This window comes from Salmo trutta, chromosome 22, assembly GCF_901001165.1.
Source record: "Salmo trutta chromosome 22, fSalTru1.1, whole genome shotgun sequence".
Classification (NCBI taxonomy): domain Eukaryota; kingdom Metazoa; phylum Chordata; class Actinopteri; order Salmoniformes; family Salmonidae; genus Salmo; species Salmo trutta.
In genome coordinates this window covers 15,867,548-15,892,316 of record NC_042978.1, presented here as the reverse complement: position 1 = coordinate 15,892,316, position 24,769 = coordinate 15,867,548, and the positions used below count along the sequence as shown (strand labels likewise).

Genomic DNA, 24,769 nt, shown 5'->3' with positions numbered 1-24,769 from the left:
CTCAGGGTGATGAGAGGTGTTGGGTTTGCGCCAGACATAGCATTTTCCTTGATGGCCAGAAAGCTCAATTTATGTCTCATCTGACCAGAGTACCCTCTTCCATATGTTTGGGGAGTCTCCCACATGCCTTTTGGCGAACACCAAATGTGTTTGCTTATTTGTTTCTTTAAGCAATTACTTTTTTTCTGGCAACCCTTCCGTAAAGCCCAGCTCTGTGGAGTGTACGGCTTAAAGTAGTCCTATGGACAGAAACTCCAATCTCCCCCGTGGCGCTTTGCAGCTCCTTCAGGGTTATCATTGGCCTCTTTGTTGCCTCTCTGATTAATTCCCTCCTTGCCTGGTCTGTGAGTTTAGGTGGCAGGTTTGTTGTGGTGCCATATTCTTTCCATGTTTTAATAATGGATTTAATGGTTCTCCGTGGGATGTTCAAAGTTTTGGATATTTTTTTATAACTCAACCCTGATCTGTACTTCTCCACAACTTTGTCCCTGATCTGTTTGGAGAGCTCCTTGGTCTTCATGGTGCCACTTGCTTGGTGGTGTTGCAGATGCCAGGCCATTCAGAACAGGTGTATATATACTGAGATCATGTGACAGATCATGTGACACTTAGATTGCACACAGGTGGACACACACAGGTGGACTTTATTTAACTAATTATGTGACTTCTGGAGGTAATTGGTTGCACCAGATCTTATTTAGGGGCTTCATAGCAAAGGGGGTGAATACATATGCATGCACCACTTTTCTGTTTTTATTTTTTTTGAAACAAGATATTTTTTTCACTTCACCAATTTGGACTTTTTTGTGTATGTCCATTACATGAAATCCAAATAAAAATCTATTTATTTACAGGTTGTAATACAACAAAATAGGAAAAACGCCAAGGGGGATGAATACTTTTGCAAGGCACTGTACGTACGGTCATGTGGGGACGACGTCATCAATGCACTTAGTGATGAAGCCAGTGACTAATGTGGCGTACTCCTCAATGCCATCGGAAAGAATCCTGGAACATATTCCAGTCTGTGCTAGCAAAACAGTCCTGTAGCTTAGCATCTGCTTCATCTGACCACTTTCCTATTGACCGAGTTACTGGTGCTTCCTGCTTTAGTTTTTTCTTGTGAGCAGGAATCAGGAGGATAGAATTATGGTCAGATTTGCCAAATGGAGGGCGAGGGAGAGCTTTGTACGCGTGTGTGGAGCAAAGGTGGTCTAGAGTTTTTTTCCCCTCTGGTTGCACATTTAACATGCTGATGGAAATGAGGTAAAACTGATTTGAGTTTCCCTGCATTAAAGTCCCCAGCCACTAGAAGTGCCGCCTCTGGATGAGCGTTTTCCTGTTTGCTTATGGCCGTATACAGCTCATTGAGTGTGGTCTTAGTACCAACATTGGTCTGCGGTGGTATATAGACAGCTACGAAAAATATAGATGTAAACTCTCTTGGTAAATAGTGTAGTCTACAGCTTATCATGAGATACTTTACCTCAGGCGAGCATAACCTCCAGACTTCCTTAGATTTCATGCACCAGCTGTTGCACAGGCCACCGCTCCTTGTCTTACCAGAGGCCGCTGTTCTATCCTGCCGATAAAGCTTAATATCCGCCAGCTGTATGTTAATCATGTCGTCGTTCAACCACGACTCGGTGAAACATAAGATATTACAGTTTTTGATATCCTGTTGGTAGGATATACGTGCTTGTAGTTCGTCTATTTTTTTATCGATTGATTGTACGTTTGCTAACAGGACCGATGGTAAAGGTAGATTACCCTCTCGGCGACGGATAGTAACAAACCACCCGGACCGTCGTCCACGATACCTCCGTCTTTTCCTCCTGCGAATGACAGGGATGAGGGCCTTGTCAGTGTCTGGAGTAAATCCTTCCCATCCAACTCGTTGAAGAAGAAGAATTCCTCCAGTACGGGGTGAGTAATCGCTACCCTGATATCAAGAAGCTCTTTTCAGTAATAAGACATGGTGGCAGAAACAATAAGTTACAAATAACGCGAAAAAACATACACAATAGCACAATTGGTTAAGAGATCGTAAAATGGCGGCCATCTCCTTCGGCTTTATTATCATTAGATTAGTTTAGTACAGTAAAGTACAGTAGAGCACACTAGAGTATATTATAATTTACTGTACTAAACTATACTCTACTGAACTATACTTTATCTACTGAACTATACTCTACTCAACTGAACTATATTCTACTCAACTGAACTGAACTATACTCTACTTTATTGAACTGAACTATACTCTACTCGATTGAACTATTCTCTATTCGACTGAACTATACTGAATTGAACTATACTCTACTCTACTGAACTCTACTCTACTGAACTCTACTCTACTGAACTCTACTCTACTGAACTCTACTCTACTCTACGTTGGTGTACTGTGATGTCCAAACTTATGAAACATAGACATCTATGATTGGTACAACCAAATGTGGTCTTGTTTGTACAGATCGGGGATCCATGATCATGTTACCATCAATTTTTACCCCGGATGTTAATCCACTTCCCTTACTTTAGTTCAATAACAAAAATAGAAAAAAAAAATCTAACTCAATGTGACATACTGTATCATATTTGACACTCCATTCTTTCTGCAGACATCTTTGAATCTTAATTCGGAGTATATATTTAAGAAATATTTAAGATATTGGAAAACGTGGTCACATAAAAGACTGAGGGCGATTTTACCTCATTCTGTTATCAAACTTTAAATCTGCATTATTCTTCAAGTAAATGTGTTTTTGTAAAATTTTCTGTGGAAATTGTTAGTAGTCCTTGTGCATAGAGGTTCACGGTTTGTTTAACTTTGCAATGAACGGTCTTTATTGGGCATACTTTTAAAGTGAAAAAAATCGGAGTCTCAGCATCTTTATGTTACCATGGAATTGCCCATAATATTTATCTCCAGACGTAAGACCCACCGTGTTCAAAGCATGCAACAGGGAGATTATCATTAGGGAGATCCTATAAGCGAGGCATTCAGGGTTTTAAGGAGACATGGGGTGGAACTAAGTCAGGGATAAAACTGCACAGACAAAGAACGTGATAATTAGCCATGGACAGACAGATAGAAAGACACATAGGCAGAAAGACAGACCGACAGAACTCAAGAATCAGACAGTGTTATTATTCAACATGATTTACCACCCATCATCCAAATGTAACATCTAATAAAACTACAGGTTCTAGGCCCATTGATAGACAAACAGTCGAGAGGCAGATATAAAAATAACTATTAAAATGTATTTAAAATATATAATAGTTTTGGTTTCCTTGTAAATCTGTAAACTGTACAAAACATGGGCAAGCTGCAGTATACAGGGTGTTCTCTAGCTACACTTTGTAATGGTAATATGGGAATGCTTCCATACAGCTGTTACACCTTACTGTAAAGTGTAGCAAGGAATTTTTCAACAAACATGCAACTGGACACGGACATTTTTCAAATACACTTTTTTCCTGAATTAAGAATGAGGAAAATATCGGCAAGAACAGGTTAGTTGAATTTCCTTGAAACACTTTACAGTAGCTAAGGAACAGATGGAACAAAGAGACAGATATTTCACCAGAAGTATAAATGTGAAGCATACGGTTGGCGTTTCCACTCACTACCAAATATGGTAATGAGAGGAAGCCCAGTGGCCGGCAGTTGGAGAAGATAAAAGGAGATGGATTTCTTTATTTTTTGTTATTTTCTACATTGTAGAATAATAGTGAAGACATTCAAACTATGAAATAATACACATGGAATCATGTAGTAACCAAAAAAGTGTTAAACAAATCAAAATATATTTTATACTTGAGATTCTTCAAATAGCCACCCTTTGCCTTGATGACAACTTTGCACACTCTTGGCATTCTCTCAACCAGCTTCACCTGGAATGCTTTTCAATAATCTTGAAGGAGTTCCCACATATGCTGAGCACTTGTTGGCTGCTTTTCCTTCACTCTGCAGTCCGACTCATCCCATACCATCTCAATTTGGTTGGGGTTGGGGGATTGTGGAGGCCAGGTCATCTGATGCAGCACTCCATCACTCTCCTTCTTGGTCAAATAGCCCTTACACAGCCTGGAGGTGTGTTGGGTCATTGTCCAGTTGAAAACCAAATGATAGTCCCACTAAACCCAAACCAGATGGGATGGCGTATTGCTGCAGAATGCTGTGGTAGCCATGCTGGTTAAGTGTGCCATGAATTCTAAATAAATCACAGACAGTGTCACCAGCAAAGCACTCCCACACTATAACACCTCCTCCTCCATGCCCTACGGTGGGAAATACACACACAGAGATTATCCGCTCACTCACACTGCATCTCACAAAGACATGGAGGTTGGAACCAAAAATCTAAATTTTGAACTCCAGACCAAAGGACAAATTTCCACCAGTCTAATGTCATTGCTTGTATTTCTTGGCCCAAGCAAATCTCTTCTTCTTGTTGGTGTCCTTTAGTAGTGTTTTTTTTGCAGCAATTCGACCATGTAGGTCTGATTCACACAGTCTCCTCTGAATAGCTGATGTTGAGATGTGTCTGTTACTTGAACTCTGTGAAGCGTTTATTTGGGCTGCAATTTCTGAGGATGGTAACTCTAATTAACTTATCCTCTGCAGCAGAGGTAACTCTGGGTCTTCCATTCCTGTGGCGGTCCTCATGAGAGCCAGTTTCATCATAGCACTTGATGGTTTTGCGACTGCACTTGAAATTTTCCGTATTGACCGACCTTTTAAGACTGAAGTCTTAAAGTAATGTTGGACTGTTGTTTCTCTTTGCTTATTTGAGCTGTTCTTGCCATAATATGGACTTGGTCTTTTACCAAATAGGACTATCTTCTGTATATATTTGAAATAATTTATACTTTGATACTTAAGTATATTTTAGCAACTTTTGATATTGAAGTATATTTAAAACCAAATACCTTGGACTTTTACTCAAGTAGTAATTTGCTGGGTGACTTTCACTTGAGTCATTTTCTATTAAGGTATCTTTACTTTTACTCAAGTATGACTATTGGGTACTTTTCCCTCCACTGCTTTTTATTGCTAAGCAGGTGAAACAATTGATTTTCTCCATGATAAAATACATTATTATTGTTATTGGGTGCGTTCGAAATTAACTACTCAATAACTACTCAATATTATTTGTAGATCAGTCAGTCACAATTCACCCAAGATACATCACGGTTTTGATGCTCTCGAACACAGCCATTGTGACCGAAAAATATTTTTACTGGAAATCTTCCAACATTTTTGAATATTTTATAAGGGTATACAATTAAATCGTCAACAGGCTTCTCGATCCAATGGAAACGCTTGTTTTTCTGAGGTTCGTGGAACCCAAATCCGGGGATGCATTCAATTAGCATGACCACTTGCTACGTTGCGGAACAGTTTGTATTGAACGCACGTTTTCCCAAAACGTTATTTTACGTTCTTGAACAGACTTTGAGATACGTGGGCGCTCCTGGTGTACAGCCCCGTTCGGTTGAATTGAAACGTTCTAATGTAATGAATGCAGCCCGAGTTTCACATGTCATCAGCTGTCAAGACACTGAAGCTACCTACACGCGTGTGTAGCTAACACTACGAAAATACATTTCGGATAATTGAAGAGATGGTGAGTAGCTAAATCTTTTGCTGTAGCCACTTGTACCCAGCATGTAAAGCTTCGCTAGCTAATGCTTGTAGCCACTGTTACACGTATTTGACTACAAAATAGTTAGCCTAGCTAGCTAGCTTAGCATGATCAACTACTTGTAAAGTAACGTAGTTAGCTAGTTATAGGTTCCCTGCAAGTTGATAGCTGGCTGGGTGTCAGTATGAAGTTAGCTAGCAGCATAACTTGCTCTTTCCATTCATTTTACTAGTTATGTACACGTCGCACAATAAGTCAGCTAGCTTGCTGGGCTGCTATCGTGGCTGGTTAACTTAAACCTTCACAGCCATTTTTCCCCATGTCGTGGCTATCTTGGGCAATTTATTTCATTGGCTGTAGAGGATTTGGTTTCTTCGTTGAAAAGTTGAATGACTGACAACGTAGGGAGGGCGCCCCCCACCCTCTGGCAGATGTAACGTCAGTAGCGACTCCTTTGAAATGAATAACAGCTGATGTGTCAGATGACAAATTAATCTGGAAACTCCATGTTGGCTGTCTATTAAAGTTGGGTTAACACATTTTTGTACTTTAGTTTGATTAACCAAGTGTGTGTGTGTGTGTGTGTGTGTGTGTGTGTGTGTGTGTGTGTGTGTGTGTGTATGTGTGTGTGTGTGTGTGTGTGTGTGTGTGTGTGTTCTCTCACTGACCAGGCGCTGATTGGAGTGCAGCTGGTGGTCAGCTTGCTGGCTGCTAGCATCATGCAGAGAATGGCTCCACACTGTTCATTTGCCCGCTGGCTCCTGTGCAATGGCAGGTAAAGTCATGTACACCAATGTCATATACAGAAGTGGCTTTGGAGATGGGGTGTAGCTATGTCTTGGTAATGTTGACTTCATGGTAAGGGTCTGACATTCCTGGTATGATCATAAGGCCATGATAAACTCTTAGCCTTTATCAGGGGAAATTGATTTGAAAGAACAACTGTGACCCTACTACTAGCTAATAACTTACTTGGGGTGTGTATATATATTTTTTTAACAAATCTAACTTTATCCTTTCAGTCTTTTCCGGTTCAAACACCCCTCTGAGGGAGAACTGTGTGCCCTAGCTGGAAAACAGATGCCCAGCAAGCCCAACAAGAGAGACAGGTGTGAGCTGGGGACAGGTGGGAGGGGCATGATGATACAGTACAACTGGTGTCTGCTGCCTTTGTATCACTGTTATGGTGGTAGACTGGCTGTTAAAGGAAACGTTTGCTGACTACTTCTGTTTTGTAGGAGACAGAATGGGGACAGCAAGCCTCTCACAGTTCCCAAGGACATCGACCTTCACTTAGAAAAAGCCCCAGTCGGCGTCCTTGATGCCCTTGGTAAATAAACAAAAGCACCACTTGTAAAAAAAAAAGGCCATGCCTGTGCACGGGACTTTCCCAACAGTCCTTTTAGAGTGGATATCTCTCCATCTTAGCTGTCAATCATAGCCCATCATTTTCGGACAATCAAAGATCAAATCAAATTGTATTTGTCACATGCGCCGAATACATATTTTGTAGACCTTACTGTGAAATGCTTACTTACAAGCCCTTAACCAACAATTCAAGAAATAGAGTTAAGAAAATATTTACTAAATACACTTAAGTAATAAAATAACACAATGAAATAACAAAAAGGAGGCTATATACAGCAGGTACCTGTACAGAGTCAATGTGCGGTTAGTCGAGGTCATTTGTACATGTAGGTAGGGGTAAAGTGACTATGCATAGATAATAAACAACGAGTAGCAGCAGTGTAAAAAGAAAGGGGGGGTGTCAATGTAAATCTTCCGGGTGGCCATTTGATTAATTGTTCAGCAGTCTTATGGCTTGGGGGTAGAAGCTGTTAAGGAGTCTTTTGGACCTAGACTTGGCGCTCCGGTACAGCTTGCTGTGCGGTAGCAGCGAGAACAGTCTATGACTTGGGTGACTGGAGTCTTTGACAATTTTTTGGGCCTTCCTCTGACACCGCCTAGTATATAGGTCCAGGATGACAGGAAGCCTGGCCCCAGTGATGTACTAGGCCGTACGCACAACCGTCTGTAGTGCCTTACAGTCGGATGCCAAGCAGTTGCCATACCAGGCGGTGATGCAACCGGTCGTGCCCTCTTCACGACTGTCATGGTGTGTTTGGACCATTATACTTTGTTGGTGATGTGGACACCAAGTTATTTGAAACTCTCGACCCGCTCCACTACAGCCCCATCGATGTGAATGGGGGCATGTTAGACCCTCCTTTTCCTCTAGTCTACGATAAGCTCCTTTTGTCTTGCTCACGTTGAGGGAGAGGTTGTTGTCCTGGCACCACACTGCCAAGTCTCTGACCTCCTCCCTATAGGCTGTCTCATTGTTGTCGGTGATCAGACCTTCCAGTTGTGGGTGAACAGGGAGTACAGGAGGGGACTAAGCACGCACCCCTGAGGGGCCCCCGTGTTGATGATCAGCATGTCAAATGTGTTGTTGCCTACCCTTACCACCTGTGGAGGCCGTCAGAAAGTCCAGGATCCAGTTGTGACCAAGCTTTAACTTCCTGACTGATGTCTTGAGATGTTGCGTCAATATGTCCATATAATGTTCTTTCCTCATGTTGCCATCTATTTTGTGAAGTGCACCAGTCCCTCCTGCAGCAAAACACCCCCACAACATGATGCTGACACCCCCGTGCTTCACGGTTGGGATGGTGTTCTTCGGCTTGCAAGCCTCCCCCTCTTTCCTCCAAACATAACGATGGTCATTATGGCCAAACAGTTCTATTTTTGTTTCATCAGACCAGAGGACATTTCTCCAAAAAGTACGATCTTTGTCCCCATGTGCAGTTGCAAACTGTAGTTTGGCTTTTTTATTGCGGTTTTGGAGCAGTGGCTTCTTCCTTGCTGAGCGGCCTTTCAGGTTATGTCGATATTGGATTCGTTTTACTGTGGATATAGATACTTTTGTACCTGTTTCCTCCAGCATCTTCACAAGGTCCTTTGCTGTTGTTCTGGGATTGATTTGCACTTTTCGCACCAAATTACGTTCATCTCTAGGAGACAGAACGCGTCTCCTTCCTGAGCGGTATGACGGCTGCGTGGTCCCATGGTGTTTATACTTGCGTACTATTGTTTGTACAGATGAACGTGGTACCTTCAGGCGTTTTGGAAATTGCTCCCAAGGATGAACCAGACTTGTGGAGGTCTACAATGTTTTTCTTGGCTGATTTCTTTTGATTTTCCCATGATGTCAAGCAAAGAGGCACTGAGTTTGAAGGTAGGGCTTGAAATACATCCACAGGTACACCTCCAATTGACTCAGATTATGTCAATTAGCTTATCAGAAGCTTCTAAAGCCATGACATTCTTTTCTGCAATTTTTCCAAGCTGTTTAAAGGCACAGTCAAGTTAGTGTTGTATGTTAACCTCCCTGGGCAAGGTGGGACGCCAGTGGAATCGCGTGGCGCGAAATACAAATACCTCATAAATGCTATAACTTCAATTTATCAAACATATGACTATTTTACACCATTTTAAAGACAAGACTCTCGTTAATCTAACCACACTGTCCGATTTCAAAAGGCTTTACAGCGAAAGATAAACATTAGATTATGTCAGGAGAGTACCCTGCTAAAAATAATCACACAGCCATTTTCAAAGCATGCATATATGTCACAAAAAACAAAACCACAGCTAAATGCAGCACAAACCTTTGATGATCTTCATCAGATGACACTCCTAGGACATTATGTTATACAATACATGCATGTCTGTTCAATCAAGTTCATATTTAGTGTAGCCTTCACTAAAATCACATTTCCTATAAGAAAAATGGTCTTACCTTTCCTGTTCTTCGTCAGAATGCACTCCCAGGACTTCTACTTCAATAACAAATGTTGGTTTGGTCCCAAATAATCCATCGTTATGTTCCATCAACAACGTTTTGTTCGTGCGTTCTAGACACTATCCCAATGGTAAATCACGGTCGTGCGCATGACGCAGAACGTGACAAAACATTTCTAAATATTCCATTACCGTACTTCGAAGCATGTCAACCGCTGTTTAAAACCAATTTTTATGCAATTTATCTCATAGAAAAGCCTAAGCATTTCTCCTCTGATAGAGCACTTAGCTTTTGCTCTCGTGTGTTTCAGCCAGGGCTTTGAATTACGTCATTCCTGTTTTTCCCGGGCTCTGAGAGCCCATTGGAGACGTGGGAAGTGTCACGTAACAGCAGAGATCCCTTGTAATAGATAGAGAGAATCAACAAGGGCAAGAAATGTTCAGACAGGGTAGTTCCTGAACAGAACCTTCTCAGGTTTTTGCCTGCCATAGGAGTTCTGTTATACTCACAGACACCATTCAAACAGTTTTAGAAACTTTGGAGTGTTTTCTATCCAAAGCTAATGATTATATGCATATTCTAGTTTCTGGGCAGGACTAATAATCAGATTAAATCGGGTACGTTTTTTTATCCAGCCGTGAAAATACTGCCCCCTAGCCATAAGAGGTTAAAGTCCCCGGCCACTAGTAGCGTTGGTTCTGAATAGCATTTTCTTGTTTGCTTATGGCCTTGTACAGCTCGTTGAGTGCGGACTCAGTGCCTGCATCGGTTTGTGGTGGTAAATAGACAGCTACGAAATATATAGATGAAAACTCTTGGTAGATAGTGTGGTCTACAGCTTATCATGAGGTACTCTACCTCATGCGAGCAATACCTCGAGACTACCTTAATATTAGACATTGGGCACTAGCTGTTATGACAAATAGACACACTCCTCCACCCCTTGTCTTACCAGACGTAGCTGTTCTGTCCTGCCGGTGCACGGAAAACCCAGCCAGTGGTATATTATGTGTCGTCGTTCAGCCACGGCTTGGTGAAACGTAAGATATTAGTTTTTAATGTCCCGTTGGTAAGAAAGTCTCGACTGAAGATCATTCAGTTTATTTTCCAGTGATTGCACGTTGGCTAATTGAACTTATGGTAGAGGTGGGTTACCCACTCGCCAACAAATTCTCACAAGGCTCCCCGATCTCCGCCCCCTGTATTTCCATCTGTTCTTCACGCGAATGACAGAGATTTGGGCAGTATATCCTTCACGTCGGACTGATTTAAAGAAAAAAATCTTTGTCCAGTTTGAGGTGAGTGATCGCTGTTCTGTTATCCAGAAGCTCTTTTCGGTTATAAGAGTCAGTAGCAGCAACATTATGTACAAAATAAGTTACAAACAATGTGAAAAAACACACAAAATAGCACAGTTGGTTAGGAGCCCATAAAACGGCAGCCATCCCCTACGGTGCCATTACATTATTATTATTATTATTTATTTTTTAAATCAGTGTTCTTGGACACGCGTGTTGACCTGGCACCTGCCCATTGTAGCTCAGAGTTTTATCGACGTCGCAACAAGAATACACAAGTTTTGGCTGGTGATCAAGTTTACTGTTTACTCAAGGAACATTGTGTGTGCATCCAAGAAAGTAAGTTGTGGGGTCTACTACTGGGGATTTTATGCTGTTTAGTAATGCTTAGCTGTTTAGTTTATAAGTCTGTATTGTAGCTCTACTGTTATCCTGCACCTAATTCCCTTGAATATTTCAGATGGCCTACTGCTGGTGCATATTGTGTACAGTGGCAAGAAAAAGTATGTGAACCCTTTGGAATTACCTGGAGTTTTGCATAAATTTGTCATAAAATTTGATCTGGTCTTCATCTTAGTCACAACAATAGACAAACACAGTTTGCTTAAACTAATAACAAACAAATTATTGTATTTGTATTGTCTATATTGAATACATCATTTAAACATTCACAGTGTAAGTTGGAAAACATATGTGAACCCCTAGGCTAATGACTTCTCCAAAAGCTAATTGGAGTCAGGAGTCAGCTATCCTGGTGTCCAATCAATGAGACGAGATTGGAGATGTTGGTTAGAGCTGCCCTGCCCTATAAAAAACACTCACAAAATTTGAGTTTGCTATTCACAAGAAGCATTGCCTGATGTGAACCATGCCTCAAACAAAAGAGATCTCAGAAGACCTAACATTAAGAATTGTTGACTTGCATGAAGTTGGAAAGGGTTGCAGAAGTATCTCTAAAAGCCTTGATGTTCATCAGTCCACGGTAAGACAAATTGTCTATAAATTGAGAAAGTTCCGCACTGTCTCTCTAGGAGTGGCCGTCCTGCAAAGATGACTGCAAGAGCACAGTGCAGAATGCTCAATGAGGTTAAGAAGAATCCTAGAGTGTCAGCTAAAGACTTACAGAAATCTCTGGAACATGATAACATCTCTGTTGATGAGTCTACGATATGTAAAACACTAAACAAGAATGGTATTAATGGGAGGACACCACGGATGAAGCCATTGCTGTCCAAAAAAACCATTGCTGCACGTCTGAAGTTCGCAAAAGACCACCTGGATGTTCCACAGCCCTTCTGAAAAAATATTCTGTGGACAGATTAAACGGAAGTTTAGTTTGGAAGGAACACACAACACTGTGTGTGGAGAAAAAAATGCACAGCACATTAACCTCATTCCAATTGTAAAGAATGGTGGAGGGAGCATCATGGTTTGGGGCTGCTTTGCTGCCTCAGGGCCTGGACAGCTTGCTATCATCTGCGGGAAAATGAATTCCCAAGTTTATGAAGACATTTTGTAGGAGAATGTAAGGCTATCTGTCCACCAATTGAAGCTCAACAGAAGTTGGGTGACGCAACAAGACAATGACCCAAAACACAGAAGTAAATCAAACAACAGAATGGCTTCAACAGAAGAAAGTACGCCTTCTGGAGTGGCCCATTTGGAGTCCTGACCTCAACCCGATTTTAACATGCTGTGGCATGACCTCGAGAGCGGTTCACACCAGACATCCTAAGAATATTGCTGAACTGAAACAGTTTTGTAAAGATGAATGGTCCAAAATTTCTCCTGACTGTTGTGCAGGTCTGATCTGCAACTACAGAAAACGTTTGGTTGAGGTTATTGCTGCCAAAGGAGGGTCAACCAGTTATTAAATCCAAGGGTTCACATACTTTTCCCACCCTACACTGTGAATGTTTACACGGTGTGTTCAATCAAGACTTGAAAACGTATAATTGTTTGTGTGATATTAGTTTAAGCAGACTGTCTATTGTTGTGACTTAGATGAAGATCGGATCAAATTTTATGACCAATTTATGCAGAAATTCCAAATGGTTCACATACTTTTTCTTGCCACTGTATATCATTATTACATCGCTTGCATAAGTATTTATGCACAATGTTTGTTTAGAAATTATTATAGTATAGCTTGTAGTGTATGCACATTCTACCACTGCGCATTCATAGTTTGCGCTAGTCCTATGCCATGGCAAGTTTCTAGAACCTGATAGAAGTTTCAGAGACGGTCCTGGAAGCTCGCACATGCACAGTCTGATGTACGACTCTGGGACCAGAGACAGACCAGATACGATCTACTATAATAATGTAGCAATACAACAGGATCTTTACATAATGGCATTACATACACACATAGCAGAGAGAGAACTAATAACTCGGACAGGCACGATTTATAGCCCTCTCTCTGGCCTGATGTAGATCTTATCTGGTCTGTCTCTGGTCCCACAGAGTCGTACATCAGACTGAACTTCGAGGACCGTCTGAAAATTCTAGAAACTCACCATGGTATAGCACTAGTGCGAAATAAGAATGCGCAGTGGTAGAATGTGCAAACATTACAAGCTATAAAATAACAATTTCTAAACTAACATATTGTGCATAAATACTCATGCAAGCAATGCAATAATGATATACACAATTTGCACCAGCTGTAGGCCATCCTAAATATACAAGAGAATTAGGTGCAGAATTACAGCATTACTACAAATACAAATGTAGGAAAGTAACTATAAGCAACTATATAAATAACTAAGCATCTCTAAACAGCATAAAACTCCCAGTATTAGAGAGTGCGTGCATCCAAAATAGTAAGTTACTATCTTGGATGCACGCACAAAGTTCCAAGAGTAAAGAGTAAACTTGGTCACCAAAGCCTGTGTCCTCTTCTTGTGTCAGCTAGAACGGGCAGGTGCAGTGTCCACATGCGTGTCCAAGCCCACTGATTGGCTGAAAACGAAGGGCTGTGATGGACAGCTGTGATGGAGAGAGATCCACCCTTAAGGGACTGTGGGGAAAGTCCCGTGCACAGGCATGGCCTTTTTTACAGCTGCCCTTGGATTTCTTAAAGAAATCCAAAAAACTTGAAAAAGGTTGCACTGGGGGGCTTAGTCTTTAACCCGTCAGAGTCTTAGCCCTGTGTAATCCATGGGAGGGGGGGTTCTACTAAGCTAAATGGAATTGTTTTAAGGTCATATCAAGGATCATTTAGCTTTTTGAGTTTAAAACCCCTTTAACTATAAAGAAATATTAAACAATTATTTGATACATTATTTTGGGTCTTACTGCTATTAGCACATAGAAGCACATTGAATAACAGATAGTCCCCCAAAGATATCAAAAGGAAGTTTTGTTCTGAAGTGTCTCTCCTATATCTGAGAGAGATAAGAAAGATCAGGAAACATTATTATTTTTTACATGTATTTAACCCCATATTTTTGGCATTAAACAGTCTCCATATATAGTACCAGTCAGAAGTTTGGACACCTACTCATTCAAGGGTTTTTCCTTACTTTTACTATTTTCTACATTGTATAATAATGGTGAAGACCTCAACTATGAAATAACACATGGAATCATGTAGAAAACCCAAAAACTGTTAAACAAATCAAAATATGTTTTAGATTCTTCAAAGTAGCCACCCTTTGCCTTGACAGCTTTGCACACTCTTGGTATTCTCTCAAACAGCTTCATGAGAAATGGTTTTCCAACAGTCTTGAAGGAGTTCCCACATATGCTGAGCACTTGCTGGCTGCTTTTCCTTCACTCTTTTGTCTAACTCATCCCAAACCATCTCAATTGGGTTGAAGTCAGGTGATTGTGGAGGCCAGGTCATCTGATGCAGCACTCCATCGCTCTCCTTGGTCAAATAGCCCTTACACAGCCTGGAGGTGTGTTGCGTCATTGTCCTGTTGAAAAACAAATGATAGTCCCACTAAGCGCAAACCAGATGGGATGGCGTATCGCTGCAGAATGCTGTGGTAGCCATGTTTGTTGTGTGCCTTGAATTCACAATAAATCACAGTGTCACCAGCAAAGCACACCACCACCTCCATGCTTCACGGTGGGAACCACACATGCGGAGATCATCTGTTCAGCTACTCTGCGTCTCTAAAAGACGCGGCGGTTGGATCCAAAAATCTCAATTTTGGACTCATCAGACCAAAGGACAGATTTCCACTGGTCTAATGTCCATTGCTCGTGTTTCTTGGCCAAAGCAAGTCTCTTCTTCTTATTGGTGTCCTTTAGTGGTTTCTTTGCAGCAACTCAACCATGTACGTCTGATTCACACAGTCTCCTCTGAACAGTTGATGTTGAGATGTGTCTGTTACTTGAACTCTGTGAAGCATTTATTTGGGCTGCAATTTCTGAGGCTGGTAACTCTAATGAACTTACCCTCTGCAGCAGAGGTAACTCTGGGTCTTCCTTTCCTTTGGCGGTCCTCATGAGAGCCAGTTTCATCATAGCGCTTGATGGTTTTTGTGACTGCACTTGAAGAAACGTTCAAAGTTCTTGAAATTTTACGGATTGACTAACCTTTATGTCCTAAAGTAATGATGGACTGTATATGACATTTGTGTACATTTGTCTTTGCTTGTTTGAGCTGTTCTTGCCATAATATGGACTTAGCCCAATTTAGCCCCTTGTCACAAAACAACTGATTGTCACAAAACAACTGATTGTCTCAAACACATTAAGGAAAGAAGTTCCACAAAATAACTTTTAACAAGGCACACCTGTTAATTCAAATGCATTCCCGGTGACTACCTCATGAAGCTGGTTGAGAGAATGCCAAGAGTGTGAAAAGCTGTCATCAAGGTAAAGGATGGCAACTTTGAAGAATCTCATCTCAAATATATTTTGATTTGTTTAACACTTTTTTTTGGTTACTACACGATTCCATGTTATTTCATAGTTTTGATGTCCTCACATATTCTAAAATGTAAAAATTAAGAAAAACCCTTGAATGAGTGTGTCCAAACTTTTGACTAGTACTGTATATTAGTGTGTAGCCCAAACGGTTCAGACGTTACAGACAGAAGTTGTTAGATCGGCTGTACCAACATTAGACGATCCGGAGGCAGGTGCAGGCTAGGCCCCAGAGACTGTCAGGTGCTCTCCGAGTTGCGACGAATGGAGGGTCATCCAGTGCAGGAGGTTAGCGGCCCTCCAGAACTGGAGACAGCAGCCACCCTGGGTCAGGGAATGGTGGGTCCCACAGGTCAGAGGGCTGAGGGCCTAGCACAGGAAACTTGTGGCCTAGCAGGTCAGGAGGCTGAAAGCCTGGCCAGCTAGGGATCTGCAGGCTGAATAGGTTTGGAGACAACAAGCCCAGTGCAGTTAACTTTGGGCCTAGTAGGGCAGGAGGCTGTAAACCTAGCAGTCTAGGCCTCTGCCAACTAACTTGGGCATCTGCCGACCAACTAAGGCAGGAGACTGCAGACCTGCAAACGGGGCAGCTAACTTAGGGCCTAGCTCTTACAGGGGCTCTAAGCCTGGTTGGCTAGGGAGCCGCAAGGGCTCCCGACCTGACGGTGGAGCAAACATGGGACATATCTGGGTAAGTTGCTAAGGGCTTGGCAGAGCAGCAAACTTAGGGGCTATTAGTGCAGGGATCATAGTGCTAGGCCCCCAGTCCTATTCCATTCTAAGGCAGAAGTCCCGGAACCTAAGTCAGAACAGTGTGAACCTGCAACTAAGGTCAGAGACTGAAGGCCGGGTAGGGCTGTAAACTGAGACACTACCGGGGGGGGAGGTGGGTGGGTGTGTGTGTGTGTGTGTGTGTGTGTGTGTGTGTGTGTGTGTGTGTGTGTGTGTGTGTAAGGGTACGTTTGACATACCAAAGGGGCATGATACTCAAAGCCTACCTGAGGGGCAGGATACTGCTAGGAAGGAAGAGAAATCTGAACCTACCGGGAACAAAGGACACTGGATGTCTAGGTCGGGGGATATCAGGGGTGACTTCTGGTGGGTCACCAAGGGTAATGGTTGGCGAGTCCCCCATGGAGAGGACTGGAGGGTCCCTTGAGGCGAGGTATTGGGGTCCTTGAGGCTGGTGCCAGCAGGTGGGGCCAGCTAGCACCCACCAGCCATGGGCTGACGTAGTGGGCCAGCAGGAGTGGGCTGAGTCCTGGGCCTTGACAGCACAGGCTGAACTTCGAAGACCGGATGGGGCTGATCCCACCAGGCCATGTTGGGAGAGGCCCCAACATTTGAACTGCAGGCTGTTTCTCCATCCTAGGCGTGGATGAATAATCCACCGCTAGCTTGGGCTCCGTGTCAGGTGCAGGAGGGGGTTGGTGACTTTGTGGCTGAAGGTTTCAGGGCAGCAGACAGTCGAACCTCGGACACCCAAGCGTCTGCCTCGACCACCAGGGGGTCCCCACTGCGAGTAGAGGACTACTCTGAAACGGCAGTCAGAACGGCCGCATGGCAGCACTACTGGAGCAGGAGTCTCTTCAACTATGGCTAGTTGAGGCTATGGCTGAGGGGGGTGCAGACCTTGGTGTCGTGGACTGTCCACTCCGGAGTTCAGTTGATCTGATGTGGAGCTAGGCCGCTCTGAAGAGCAGAAGCGGACCCGGCACTCCGGTGGCTTTGGTCGGGGGACCTAGTGAGACGTTGGTCGGGGGAGCAGCTGGGCCACCTCTGTGGGGAAGTGGCGATCCCGACACTGGTACAGTTGAAGACGGGAGTTTACATACAACTTAGCCAAATGCATTTAAACTCAGTTTTTCACAATTCCTGACATTTAATCCTAGTAAAAATTCTCTGTCTTAGGACAATTAGTATCACCACTTTATTATAAGAATGTGAAATGTCAGAATAATAGTAGAGCGAATGATTTATTTCAGCTTTTATTTATTTTATCACATTCCCAGTGGGTCAGAAGTTTACATACACTCAGTTAATATTTGGTAGCATTGGCTTTTAATTGTTTAACTTGGGTCAAATGTTTCAGGTAGCCTTCCACAAGCTTCCCACAATAAGTTGGGTGAATTTTGGCCCATTCCTCCTGTCAGAGCTGTTGTAACTGAGTCAGGTTTGTAGGCCTCCTTGCTCGCACACGCTTTTTCAGTTCTGCCCACACATTTTCTATAGGATTGAGGTCAGGGCTTTGTGATGGCCACTCCAATATCTTGACTTTGTTGTCCTTAAGCCATTTTGCCACAACTTTGGAAGTATGCTTGGGGTCTTTGTCCATTTGGAAGACCCATTTGCAACCAAGCTTTAACTTCCTGACTGATGTCTTGATGTTGCTTCAATATATCCACGTAATTTTCTTTCCTCATGATGCCATCTATTTTGTGAAGTGCACCAGTCTCTCCTGCAGCAAAGCACTCCACAACATGATGCTGCCACCCCCGTGCTTCACGGTTGGGATGGTGTTCTTCAGCTTGCCAGCCTCCCCCTTTTTCCTTCAAACATAACGATGGTCATTATGGCTGAACAGTTCTATTTTTGTTTCATCAGACCAGAGGACATTTCTCCAAAAAGTACGATCTTTGTACCCATGTGCAGTTACAAACCGTAGTCTGGCTTTTTTATGGCGGTTTTGGAGCAGTGGCTTCTTCCTTGCTGAGCGGCCTTTCAGGTTATGTCGATATAGGAGTCGTTTTACTGTGGATATAGATACTTTTGTACCTGTTTCCTCCAGCATCTTCACAAGGTCCTTTGCTGCTGTTCTGGAATTGATTTGCACTTTTCGCACCAAAGTACGTTTATCTCTAGGAGACATACCGCTCAGGAAGGAGACGCGTTCTGACGGCTGCGTGGTCCCATGGTGTTTATACTTGCATACTATTGTTTGTACAGATGAACGTGGTACCTTCAGGCGTTTTGGAAATTTCTCCCAAGGATGAACCAGACTTGTTGAGGTCTACAATTTTTTTTCTGAGGTCTTGGCTGATTGCTTTAGATTTTCCCATGATGTCAAGCAAAGAGGCACTGAGTTTGAAGGTAGGCCTTGAAATACATCCACAGGTACACCTCCAATTGACTAATTTATGTCAATTAGCCTAATCACAAGCCATGCCATAATTTTCTGGAATTTCCCAAGCTGTTTAAAGGCACAGTCAACTTAGCGTATGTAAACTTTTGACCCACTGGAATTGTGATACAGTGAATTTTAAGTGAAATAAACTGTCTGTTAACAATTGTTGGAAAAATTACTTGTGTGATGCACAAAGTAGATGTCCTAAACGACTTGCCAAAACTATAGTTTGTTAACAAGAAATTTGTGGAGTGGTTGAAAAACGAGTTTTAATGATTCCAACCTAGGTGTATGTAAAGTTCCGACATCAACTGTAGATACGCCTCCTGCCGGGGGGCCTGAGTGACGACGATCTGGTAAATAACTGGGTCACCTCTGGACCTAGTGGAAGTCCCAATGGTCCCGTGGAGGTGGCAAGTGCTCTGGCTGGAGAGGCCTGGAGTAGTGCGTCTCATGGAGTAGTGAGCCTGGCTGAGTAGTAAGCCTGGCTGACTCGGGGAGTATAGGCTGTGTTGGCACTCCCAAGGTGGGAACGATGGCTTTAACTGGGGGGCCTATAGTGGTGACGGTCAGGAGAGTAGCGGCAGTAATGGTGCTCCCGCGGTGGTGAGTACACCATCCTGATCTCTTCCTGCGTATGACGCAGGTCCTCGTAAAAGTCTGGGTATTGCCCAACCCTAGTGTGGTCACTCCCTGACCGCTGAGAAGGCCTGGAGCTGGGTTGGTCGACTGTAGGATGTGAGAGGTGTGTAAGGCCTCGCAGCTCACTGGTACGCCATCACTGTAGCCAGGTCAGAATCTCAACGATTCGAAGGACCATGAAAAAACGGCTAGCTTAGCTGTAGCTCGTCTGAGCGTGGCCGACCGCTTAGACGAACTCCATCTAGCTGTTTTTTAACCACTACTGCAAACTGAAAAGCCCTCCAAGCCTTAGCTGGCTTTGTATTTTAGGCCTTGTCTTTTCCTTACAATGTTTCTGCTTTGCCTCTCCTTTCCCATTCTCAGTACTGCGATTCTTCCTGGAGTACCAGTGGTTGATTGACTTTGCAGTGTATGCCATGGGCATCTACCTTTTCACTGAGGGCTACTTTTGTGTAGTGGACCCCGCCAAGGAGGTCCACATTGGGGCCATCTGGTGTGTGCTGACCGTTCTCTGCTGCCTGTATCCTTCAGTTCACCCTCGTGCTGGAAGCCCAAAATTGTATTACAATTTTGAAAAAGTAATTATGAACTATTCTAAAGAAAACAGCTCTAAGTACTGTGTTACAATGTCAACTTAGACTAACTGAAGTTGTACTCACTGTACTTGCCAATGTTATTATGTAAAAACTGTGTTCGTGTCACTTTCTACAAAGTGGGACCCTGGTAAATGAATAACCCAAACATGTACTGTGCCAGAAAAATACTCAGATGCATCAATATTGTGCTGCTCCTTGATTGGAGCTGTTTTGTTTCCAAAGGACTGTCCGGTTGTCCCTGTGTTTCCCTTAACTCTCACAGGAAAACCCTCCACTCCCTGATGGGCCACTACTTTAGGTCTGACGAGGGAGGCGAGCGCTCGGTGTGCCTGGCCTTTGGATTCCTGTCTCTGCTGGTGGCCATGCTGGTGCTGGTGGTCAGAGAGGACTACCTGGAGTTTGGCCTGGAGCCTGGTATGTCCACTACATTAACCCCTACTATGGCACGCCCCATTGGGCTATGTATAACACATTTATTTAGTTAATTTGATCATTTCAGTTTGGGCTTTTTCATGCTTTTGTATTGCAGGTTTTAACAGTCTTTTTGACAACCTTGAGGTTTTCGCAAAACATCAAGGCTTTGCTGAGTGGTCGTAAGTATCTTTTAGTTGGACAGTTGAATTTTTTTTTTTTCAAAAATGAAAATCACAACTTGGGTCCATAGAATAGTAGCCAGTCATTCATTGACTGACAATATGCTTTTAGTGATCTGCGTTGGCAAATGTGCGCCTTTTAATGTTTGCTATTATATTTGGACTCCCATCAGAGTCCCAGTGACCAAGCTGACTGTGAAGTTGGGTCTGGCTGCCATCTGTGCTTTTATTGGTGCTTTGCTGGCCTTCCCTGGCCTCCGTCTAGCCCAGACCCACCTGGACGCAGTTCAGATGAACTCAGACCGCCCATTCATCCAGTAAGAACACAAACACTTATTTAACTGTGAAACCAAATAACCAACTGGTTCCATTCACTTGTAGTGTCTTACTGTTTGGGTATTGTGCTGTTTTCGGCTTCCCTTAGAATGCTGTTGCACATGAGCTTCCTGGCCCCAGTGATGGTGATCGTGTTGTGGATCAAACCCATTGCTAGGGATTTCCTGGGGAACGCTCCAATGGGGAAGACCTCAGTCACCCTGTAAGTGTGTTTGTTTCCTAGACTCCAATATTACAAATGTGACCATTTGGCACCCTTGTGCTGATTCCTTCTCAAAGTGTTAACAGATCTCCTGTGTGTGTCTCTGTGTGTGTCTCTGTGTGTGTCTGATATCCCAGTATGTCAAGCGCGGTGTTTGACAGTGTTCGTCTGTGGACAGTGGTGGTGCTGTGCTGCCTGAGGCTGGCCCTCACCCGCTACCACATGCAAGCCTACCTCAACCTGTCCCAGAAGTGGGTGGACCAGATGAAGAAGGAGGCGGGGCGCATTGCCGCCATCGACATCCAGAGGAAGGTCCGACAACACATCTAAATCGCAACGTTTTCATGTTAAAGGAATTATTTTGAGTTGTTTGGAGAACCAGATGAGACCTTAAACCCATGAGTCTTTTGACGTTGTTGTCCTTCCAGGTGACCCGTGTGTTCTGCTACCTGACCATAGTCACCCTGCAGTACATGGTCCCTGTTCTACTCATCCTCTTCTCTACCCTGGCTCTGAAGGCCCTTGGTAAGACATGTACAGCACCTAGCATGGCAACAACTAGCTTTGAGGGAACATTTTTTATTCATCGCTTTTTCTTATATTCAAATAATACTTTCATTATTTATACACACTGCATATTTATTTATATACTGGATTCTTCACATATCTCACTCTAATATATCTACTGCTGTGCATATCATTCTTAGCTGTTGTGTAAATTCCACTGATGTACATTTGCATAGATTGCATTTTGATACTGCTTCAGTGCTATTAGGGTTGTTAATTGGATTCATCCTGCCGTTCTTGATTTCTTGCCTTTTTTTGTTGTATTTTTCTTTCCATTTTAGCTGCTTGACATTTGACTGCGTTGTTAGGAGCTAGTAGCGTAAGAATTTTGGTACACTGCTATAACAGCTGCTAAACTGTACGCGAACAACAGATTCTCGTTTGATTTTTAGTGAGGCCTTAGGTGTCCCTCCGTAAATGCTGAGAATCTGCATTCTACAATTTAACAATATGGAGTTATGATAATATACCAACAGTTTCATCACAATGCTTGATCCATGGAAATGTAATGTATTTCAGTTGTGCCTTTCAAATGTCTTGTTGTAACACTCATTTGTTCCTACTGTTGTTTTTTTTGTATCTTAGGTGACTTCTCGTGGAGTGGCGCAGAGCAGGCTCCGGGGGTGACCCCTGCCCTGGTAATGCCCACGGTCTCTCCCGTCCTGCCAGGGCTGGAGGACGACGAGGAGGGGATGGAGGATATCGAGGAGGACATCCAGGCCACGGTGGCCCGTCTGACCGAGGGCTTCTCGGCCCTGCGCTCCGTCCTCACCCCCCTCTTCTTCAGAGGCCTCTTTGCCTTCCTCACCTGGTGGGTGGCCGCCTGCCAAGTCATCAGCAGCCTGTTTGGAATTTACTTCCACCAGTACCTCATGCAGAACTGAAGAGGACTACACTACCCACAATCTCTAGCTAACACCATCCCAGTGTTCCAGGAAGGTCAAACTCAATACAACATATGGACAGGATGGGTGCTCCTGTCTGTTACTGTAACAAAGGTGTCACCGATATCAAAAGGGATGTGATGGTTTCTGACATGCTGACACCTTGTTGTCCTGTGGGCCCAGTCAGACCCTTAGACCTGGACTATGATGAAATGCTGTATAATGTGGACTGGATTCTATCCAACTGCTATGTATGACATTTCTCTGTTTTAACAAATGCATTTGAAGCCAGTGTTCCTTTTTTTTATTTTATTTTATCACATAGTATCAGGAAATGTTGCAAATGAGCTGTTTCTAGTAGGAAAAGGTACCACTACTTCAGCCTAGTTTGCTAGTAGAGGCTGATTTCAGAAGTGCTTGATGCTTTATTTATTTTCGTCCTTTAGTTCTGCTGTACCGTACTGATCAGCAGTCATCACCACTCGACCGTCCATTCTCCTTAATCGTTAGTTACCCACCTTTTAAAACAAAGCACTGAGGATATTTTACTGTGTTTAATGGATGTATTCCGTGAAGAATTCTAAGTGCCTGGAAACTCAGGGATTTTGAGTCAATGATAAGATATCTATTTCTTCTGCAAAATAGTAGACTGGTGATAACAGCGGTCTATCTGTAGCATTGAGTAACACTCCAGCCCAGCCTGGATTTGGTAAATCTTACCTGTATTAGCATCCATCTTTCAGTCCCAACAAAGTTTGTCAGTTGAATTTGTTTGAAGAAAGTATTTTCTGTGATTTGTTTTGCTGCCAAACAATCATTTACACTTAAAGCGTCAATCAGCAGTTGAAAGAATAACAAAGCGACCTTCCCCGCCCCTGTTTCGGTAAAAGCTGAGGGATGGGGAGGGAGAAATGTAACCACTCTCAAATGTATAGACAGCGATGGATGCAAGGACTGACCATCCATGATATCAAAATTATAGTTTTAACCATGTTTTGAGGATATATATATATATAGTTTTTCTATACACTTTGTTAACAAACATTGGAGTAAAACAAGCTTATTTTGGTTCTGATGGGGTACGACAGTTGAACTCAGCTCATGAGGCATTAATAAGTTATATCTTTTAACAATCAGTGGGTACAATTTATAAGTAAAACATTTTATGTAGCAACTGCAGATTGCCCCTTTTTAGGATGTAGGCTTAGAACAAATCTTGCCTAAAACTTAAACCTGGGTCAGAAATGATTTGTAGTGTCAACGGTTTGTTTTTTAATAAACTTATTTCTACTCTATTGCCACTGATCATGTTGGAAAGGTACAGGTGTCGTGCTGTTGGACTTTTGGGTCGTTTTGTTTTTGGAAAGTGATTTCTGCTTTTAAAAAAAATAAAAAAATCTGAATGATTGAATGTTTGCTAATCATTTTACGTTGTGTGGTTTGTATGAAAATGTTTTTTACAACAAAAGACTTATGAATGCATGGTTTGAACTTTTAGTTGTATTCAAAATGTGTTTTATTCTGTTGTCTGTGTGGCAAATGTTACTGGCTTATGAAATTATTAAACTCTTGTTTTAAATCTTGTCTTTTTTAATTTTTTATTATCGATGATTAATCACACCTTAGTCATTCCAATACCACATGTTTTAATTATCCCAGCAAAATGTTTTATTTTTACATTTCAGCTTTTCATTTCTCCCACTGACTTATGTCTTGTATATCATATAGTGTGGGAGATAAGGAAGATAAAAGAAAGGGCTTTCTCAAAGTTAATTCACCATTTGACAAAATACATCATGCATGACAATAGTGTCTAGCTGCTGACTTGACCTTCATCTCTGACCTTAACCTCCAGAGTGGATAATATTTTAATCGTTGATAATTTCACTGCACTTATTCCTCCAACAATCTGATATATTTGCATGAAATATATTTTGATTTTAGTGTGATCAATTTCATTTAGCTTTTTAGCAATGTGATGTAGTGTCACAATGTAACATTATTCTGCATCTCAAATTGGATATTTTTTCTGGATATCACTCCTACTGTGGAATAATATTGTTAAAAACAGCTTGATATTGTACAGCAAACTTCTGTCAGATATCCCTGGCAATAAGTAACAAAGCCTTCCCTCAGATGTGTCACAGCCAGACTGCAGCCTGCAGGGTGTTAATCAGAGCTGACATG

General features: G+C 42.6%; 1 protein-coding gene across 1 annotated transcript; it reads left to right on the top strand.

The window, feature by feature from the left end:
- The first annotated feature begins 5,490 nt into the window (after positions 1–5,490).
- Positions 5,491–24,161, top strand: LOC115158204 (transmembrane protein 161A). Its single transcript, XM_029706863.1, has 12 exons — positions 5,491–5,633; positions 6,323–6,426; positions 6,674–6,760; positions 6,890–6,981; positions 19,768–19,924; positions 20,263–20,414; positions 20,530–20,593; positions 20,767–20,910; positions 21,018–21,131; positions 21,269–21,443; positions 21,560–21,656; positions 22,284–24,161. Exons 1-12 carry the CDS (start codon positions 5,631–5,633, stop codon positions 22,580–22,582), a joined length of 1,488 nt encoding a protein of 495 aa, XP_029562723.1. The 5' UTR covers positions 5,491–5,630; the 3' UTR covers positions 22,583–24,161.
- Positions 24,162–24,769: the final 608 nt, after the last annotated feature.